Genomic DNA, 7,500 nt, shown 5'->3' with positions numbered 1-7,500 from the left:
GTTAACAGGGGAAGAAATGCCTCCACTCTTAGACTGGCCTTCTTTACATCACTTGACAAGGGAAGAAATGTAGAGTACATAATTACAATGTTATTAACCAATTTATAAGTTTTTCTGTCTTATACATGCAAAAGTACAGCGGAAGAAATGTGGATGTTGCCAATACATGTAATGATGTATGTAGCAATGTGTAGATCATGCATAATCACACGAATACCTTATGTGTGTGATTTGAACGCTTTCAAGTAGTGGTGTCAAAAAAGGTATCAAACACATCTGAATGTATTCACACACATGCAAGCATGCATGCACACACTTATATATACAAACACGAACACACACACACACACCACAAACACACTCATACACACACACTCAACACACACACAAACACACACCCTGACCCCCCACCCCCCCTCTACACTTACCCAAAATTACTATGTATACATCCATACTGTGTATGAAGTCATACACTCACACTCTCTGTCTCTCCCTCTCTCTCTCTCTCTCACACACACACACACACACACACCAACAACAACATCAATAAGAACACCAGCACCAACAACAACAACACTCACAAAAACAGCATGAACACTTTCAAATCCAGCTATTTCAATGACACCTGAATGTGTGATACCATGGAGTCTGCTGTGCTCTGCTTAAAGCTATCCAGCCAAGACTGAAAGCTCACAACAATGACCTCTTTTACCACTTCAGTTTAGTTCAAGAAAAATGGAAAGGTTGGCACCTACTTCAATGTGAATTTGCCCTGTATAGAGCTCTACATTATTTGTTATCATAAATTCAAGACCCTGACACAATGTTCAGATTTCTCAGTCTCTGAAGTTTGGGATGCTTTTCCCCCTAAACAAGCATGTCACTATTATTGGTGTCAGCCTTTCTTTTTTTCGTTTTTGTTGTTATTGTTGTTGGGTTTGTTGAGTTTGTTTGTTTGTTTGGTGTTGTTGATGTGTGGTGTTTTTGTTTTGTTTTTTGTTGTTGTTGTTTTGTCTATAGTTATGTACTGTGTGACATTTCAAGTAAGGAACTGTTTATCACAGAATTTTGTAAGGTTCAACTCTCTTGTAAATTACAATGGGTTCTTTTGCATTTTGTATGCACGAACTAGACTAAAAACATGCTGTACGCTAGATCTTGGTTTATCTCTTCCAAGACCAGAGAAAATATAGTGTCTCTGTCACACTGAACCAGCTGGATCCAAAAAAAAAAAAAAAAAAAATCTCTTTTCCAAAAACACTGGTAATGTTAACAGCGGACTAGAACAATCATAACTCTTCAGTGGTCTCCCCTCAAAGAGCGAAGGAGAAAGGCAAGACTGATTAACTATTATAAGTTCTATAGCGGCAGTCTTATCATTAACACATGCCACAAGCCCTCTCAAAATCCTTCAGCATCCACGGGGACCCGAGGATCGCATCCAGCAGCGTACCACCTCTCCAACTGCAGGACGCTGTACAGACAAAAATCTTTCTTTCCCTGAACCGTAACAAACTGGAACAGCCTTCCTGCTGAGATTGCCCTCAGCCCAACCCTGGAAGGCTTCAAATCCCAAATCTGATCACCTCCCCACCCCATCCCCCCCCCCCATACCTCCCCACTCAACCCCCCCCCCCCCCCCCCTTGCCCCCCTCATTCCCTGACGCAGCAACCTCTACCTCAGGAAACCTCAAAAACAGACAAACCCCACTTATAGTCTACAGAATCTTCACAATGATGAAGGCGGTAGTCAAGGGAAAGAAGAAGAAGAAGAACACCTATGTGTGCTTCAGGGATTCCACCCCCCACCTCCTTCTGCCTCCTGATGATAATGAACAACAGATACCATGATTCAACACAGCCAGGCCACAAAGACCAAGTGTGGCAACTTACTGTTCAGAGTAAGAAAAGTTACCTTTTCCTCAAAAATTCAATCCACACAAGCTTCTTGGAGACAGATAGCAGCTACAACACACTGAAAAAATATTACTGTAAGTATACCAACAAACTAACCTGAGGTGGATTGTTGGAATCTGAGGACCATCTTGATGACTGTTCACTGGGATTGTCATTCAGCACATTTCTGAAACAAACATCAATACATCAATTGGTATTATATCAATACCAATAAACCTAGCACACATGATACTTACAATACAGTTTTGATTTTTTTTTTAAATATTGATCAATAACTCACCTTCAATCCTTGTCAATCATCATAAGATTAAAAGAAAATTTGGTTATCAAAGGTAAAACAAAAACAAACAAAAACCTGTTCAGTTTCTAGTTATACCCAGCTCTATTGCTGACCTATTGTTTTTATATCTCTACACTTCTGTTTTTAATAACAAAAGTCACAAGTGAACATTCGTAATACATAAAACTGTTTTCACCTGAAAAAGACCAATTTTTTTTTTTTTCAAAAAAGAAAAAAAAAAAATTATTTCAAGCACTCTTAGTCTTACAGAAACTCTCAGCAACCATCAGCTCGGTCTTAGTTTTTTCAGTTCTTTGTTTGACTGGTACTATAAGTGAGTGGTTTCACTGAAGACTTTTAATGAATTAGACAAATGTTAAACACTTCAATACCTGACATTACAATGATTAATTAGCTATTTGAGTCTTTTACATCAAATTATACATAAAAAATATTTTATCATTCAGTCAATTGTTCCTTTTACACTGTTCACTGCCAGGGAAAGTTAACTCCTGCTGCAGTCCTCTGCCAGAAAATTTTCAGTGAAAACGGGTTGACACTAAACAAAACATTCAACAGACTACTTTTTTTTTTTCTTCTTTTTTTTCTTTTGCTGCAAAAAAATTGAAAACCTTTTTTTATGAAAGGAAACTGACAGAAATTTTGAAATGATGGGATGCACTAATGAATATTTTGAGCTGGCTGAATGTTCAATAATGTATAATTGTAGGTTTCTTGATACACAAAACATCTTCATGATTGTGAATGTCTCAACAAAATACACAAATAAATAAACAACAGAAACAAATGTGCAAACAAAGAAAACCCACCAAATGAAGTCCTAGCTACCAAGCTGTTCTGACAACTAAAATAGCAATCAATACTATCAGAGTACACTTTTGGAACGATTCCCAAAATTAAAGTGTGTTGTCATCAAAATCCCTAACCCCATATCCCTCACTGCACTCTACAGAAACAGTCAGCAAATTGAATAAATAAGCTGGGGGTTCATTAGTAGAAGCAGTTAGATATGATTGTATCCATTAACATGCTTATATTACCGATTCTCTCTCTCTCTCTCTCTCTCTCTCTCTCTCTATATATATATATAATATATATATATATATATATATATGAATGTGCGCATGTGTGTGTGTGTGTGAGTGTGAGTGTGAGTGTGTGTGTGTGTGTCTACATGAGTGTGTGCATGTATAATTTGTATGTGTAAACTGTGTACAGTTGTATACATATGTATGTAGCATGTACTGTATACTTTTCTTCTTCTTTCAGGTGAACACCATCTTGTTGAAGATTATTTCACAATTATATCATGTGTGTGTATGTGTGTGTGTGTGCATGTGTGTGTGTTTGTGTGTGTACAATGTGTGTGTGTGTGTGTGTGTGTGTGTGTGTGATCAAACAAGTATGAAACACATGTGCGTAGAAAGACAGTGGGGACCGGTATTTAAAAAAGAAAAAGAAAAAAAAAAGGAAAAAAGGTGACAATAACATACTGTCCTTCGCTTTCACAAACTCACTGTGGCACGTAGCTGTAGGAGTAACTGGAATACTTGTAAATACTGTAGGGCAGCTTGTTTGATGATGCTGAGCTTGACGAAGCCATCGAAGACAAAGCCATCCAGTCGATCGATGCAGACGTCACACGAAGTTAAGCCAGAACATCCACTGTTCCCACAATAGTATTACTTCACATCAAGCTCTAAAACCAAATGCACAAACTGTTTAATGCTAAAGAACTGGAGACCTCACCAATTCATTTTTGTCACGATCTGTGCCTGTTTTGACGAAAACTGGTCGAACGAAATCACGAAATCTTGAGTCGTCAGTGGGCTACGATGCTGAGCTAAAGTTAACCGAAAAGTTGTTCATGGAGAGGCCCTGCACAGTGTTTAATTGCATCTCCTTTTCTTGTTTATCATCTGTGCTGTCATTTTGTCTTTTGATTTTATTTGTATTTATTCTAATCTCTTTTTTATTCTTCTTATCACTGTTCATACTGTTCATATGCATTTTATTGATAAGTGCACAACTTCAGTGTTTTCTTGTACTGCACACCTTGACAGAACATCTCAATGGTCTTTTTCGTGAGTGACCCGTTTAAGAATAAATTAGTTGATCCTGACCATGCTTTAAAAACTGGTCGACTATATTGTCTTTTGTTATATACGACTGCTTGCACGCCAATATTTTTTTCTTATACGACTACCTTTATATTTGTCTTTGTAATAATATAGAGTGAACCTCAGTAGTGATATTAAACTTGGTTTCTTGTGTCAGCTTGTTCACCATAGTGACACGGGGAAGCCGTCAGCGATCGATTGTCGATAGTTTTAATGAATAGTAGCAAATACTAGCAATATCATAGCATCCACATCTATTTATTTTGTTCTGAGTTTATCATTAGGCTTCAAGTTATGAACATGCTTATTCTGTTCTCATGTTGTTTCACTTGCTCCGCGGAGTCTGCCGTGATGGCTTAACGAGTACATGTCAGTCCCCTTTTTATTTATTTTATTTTTTGTTTGTTATTTGTTTTGTTTTTATGTCCCTGTTTATTGCATTCTTATTCTGTTTCATTTATTTACTGATGACACACACCCGCGTCACACTCAGTGAGACTCAGTGGCACACACACACACACACACACACACACACACACACACACACACACACACACACACACACACACACACACACACACACACACACCACACACACACACACACACACACACCAGTGACACACACACACACACACACACACACACACACACACACACACACCAGTGACACACACACACACACACACACACACACACACACACATATATATATATATATATATATATATATATATATATATATATATATATATAAAGTGTGTGTGTCTGTCTGTCTGTCTGGCTGGCTGGCTGTGTGTGTCAGTGTCGTCAGTGTGTATGTCAGTGTGTGTGTGTGTGTGTGTGCGCGCTCGCGCCGGCGCCGTGTGTGTGTGTGTGTCACTGCTCGTGTGTGTGTGCGCGCGCCCGGCGCGCGTCAGTGCCCGTCACGTGTGTCTATCTTTAAACTTTCTTCAGTCTTCACGGTGGCACATGTGGTGTTTAATTTGGCCCCGCTCAATGCAGCGCCGCGGCGATAAAGGCGTACCTCTGCGGAAGGCCCGGCTGCGTGTCCACTGAGCACGACTGATGGGTCTACAATACATTGCATGATCCAGTGCCCCCAACCCGGCACACACGACCACCCCCCTGACTGGCATGCATACCCCTCCATCTCTGTCTGTCCTGAGAACAAGTGTGACGGATTCAGCCTGGATGCAATCGTTAACTGACTTTGATTCTCAGTCAATGACGAGGCCCGTCTGAGCCACGTACGGTGCTCAACTGAGTTGCCTGAAAGCTACATATAGCTCTCTGTATCTGTCCCTCAGCTTTTGGATATCTATGTCTGTCAGATATGCCTAGTACAAGCTGAGCGATTGACATTCATCTCAGTGCCTGTCTGTGTGTCTGCCAGTGCCAGCCTGTCTATATGTACTTACTGGGGCTCTCTACTGGTACTGCCGCTCAGTGTTTGCTTGTCGGTTGTCAAATATAGGCCTGCGTCCACTCTCTCTCTCTCTCTCTCTTTTCTGTCTGTCTGTCTGTCTGTACTTCCCTTAAACTGACTCCCACAACCCCACCCCCACACTTTTCCCCTCCCCACACACACACACACACACACACTGACTGACACACACGTACTCCATCCTGCCGGGCAAGGTCCACAGATGTACTGACGTGGCCGAGATCAGTGCTGACACCAGCTTACTCGCCTTGACTCGACACGGCATGCCTGCTGGTACTGATGACTATCAAAGTATAATACGGCATCATCTCCCCCATCATCTCCCCACCCTCTTTCCCTGTTCCTTTCTCCTCAAATAGCATTTTTTTTTAAAGAAAAAAAAAGGAAGAAGAATATAAACGAAATAAATTAAACTAACTAGTCAACCAGTAGAATCACAACAAAGAGCCTATTGGGCAATTTGGCTCCAAATCAAACTTGTGGTGGTGGGGGGTGGGGGGTAGGGCCGGGTGGGGGTGTCAGTGTTTGTGAGAGAGAGAGAGAGAGAGAGAGAGAGAGAGAGAGACGTAGCAGAAAAGAGTTCTCCAGTGTCGTGCGTGCGTGCGTGCGTGTGCGCGCGCGCGCGTCAGTGTGTGTGTGTGTGTGTCAGTGTGTGTGTGTGTGTGTGTGTGTGTTTAAGGAGGAGGTGACAGACACAGATCGTCAGTCGGAATGGCAGACCACTGACTGAAGACCTAGAAGACAGGACACCGGCCGACAGCTGTGACAAAATCTTTATTTCAAAGAATGATGCCGGATACCAATGAGCGTCAGTGCAGTGTGTATCTTCTATGCAATTGTGTCAGCGGCTCTGTTCTGTACATCCAGGTCCCCTCCTGAATCTCTTGTGGGGATTTACTACACCGACAACTCAGTACATATCCATATATGGACCTAACAATGCGTCAGTGTTAAATAATGGAAACTGAGGACTATAATAATAATAACTTTTTTTTTTAAACATGACTCGACAACAACAAAGAAATCAACTGTTGTCTATCTCCGCGACTAAGCCATTATTGTCGTTAGCAGGGGGCGGCTTAGTAGGTGGTGTCCTAAGTACGTTGAATCAGAACAGGCACCACTGAACTTGACACCACCGAAGTGACTCAGTCAGCACTGAGCAGTGCAGGGTCTCCTCCGTCTGGTGTGTGGCCTCCTGGCGACCTAACATTGATGGTTCCCCGCCGGGACTGACGGACGAACCCAGGTGTGGTCGTGTATGGGGGAATCTAAATGAGCGGCGCGGGAGTAATGCCACTGAAACGGTGCAGATGATGAGGATTAAAAAACAAAACAAAAAAACTGTTAGAATATAATATCGATCTTGTTCTAATTCTTGAGAAAAAAAAACGGCTCAGTAATGAACAAAGAACAAAACACACGATTGATAAAAGAAAAGAAAAAACAGAGAAAGAAAAACTATGAACTGGTGAAATTTACAGACTGATTGAGGGAGAGTGAATTCGAGAGGGGAGGGGTACATATGTAGAGACAAACAATCAGCTATACAAACAGCAAGACCGGCAAAGAGGCAGAGACAAGTTTCAAGTTTTAATTATCCTTTCACTCCTATTGGAGTATGGAGGATTACTGCAAAATAATCTTTTCGTGCCCAGAACAAACAGTTCCAAATACACAACAATGTCACATAAAAGTTGAGAAAACACAAATGTC

The 7,500-nt window shown here is 41.1% G+C and overlaps 1 protein-coding gene across 3 annotated transcripts in view; it reads right to left on the bottom strand.

The window, feature by feature from the left end:
• The window catches only part of LOC143284827 (muskelin-like), a 56,458-nt gene extending 52,409 nt beyond the window's left edge, over positions 1-4,049 (bottom strand). For all 3 annotated transcript variants that reach the window (XM_076591883.1, XM_076591884.1, XM_076591885.1), the window contains exons 1-2: positions 3,736-4,049; positions 2,014-2,083 (exon numbers count right to left, since the gene is read on the bottom strand). In XM_076591883.1, the coding sequence (XP_076447998.1) occupies positions 2,014-2,083; positions 3,736-3,836 (171 nt within the window). In that variant the 5' untranslated portion in view covers positions 3,837-4,049. The remainder of the gene's footprint in view (positions 1-2,013; positions 2,084-3,735) is intronic.
• Positions 4,050-7,500: the final 3,451 nt, after the last annotated feature.

This window comes from Babylonia areolata, chromosome 8, assembly GCF_041734735.1.
Source record: "Babylonia areolata isolate BAREFJ2019XMU chromosome 8, ASM4173473v1, whole genome shotgun sequence".
NCBI lineage: Eukaryota > Metazoa > Mollusca > Gastropoda > Neogastropoda > Buccinidae > Babylonia > Babylonia areolata.
This window is presented reverse-complemented; position numbering and strand designations above follow the sequence as displayed.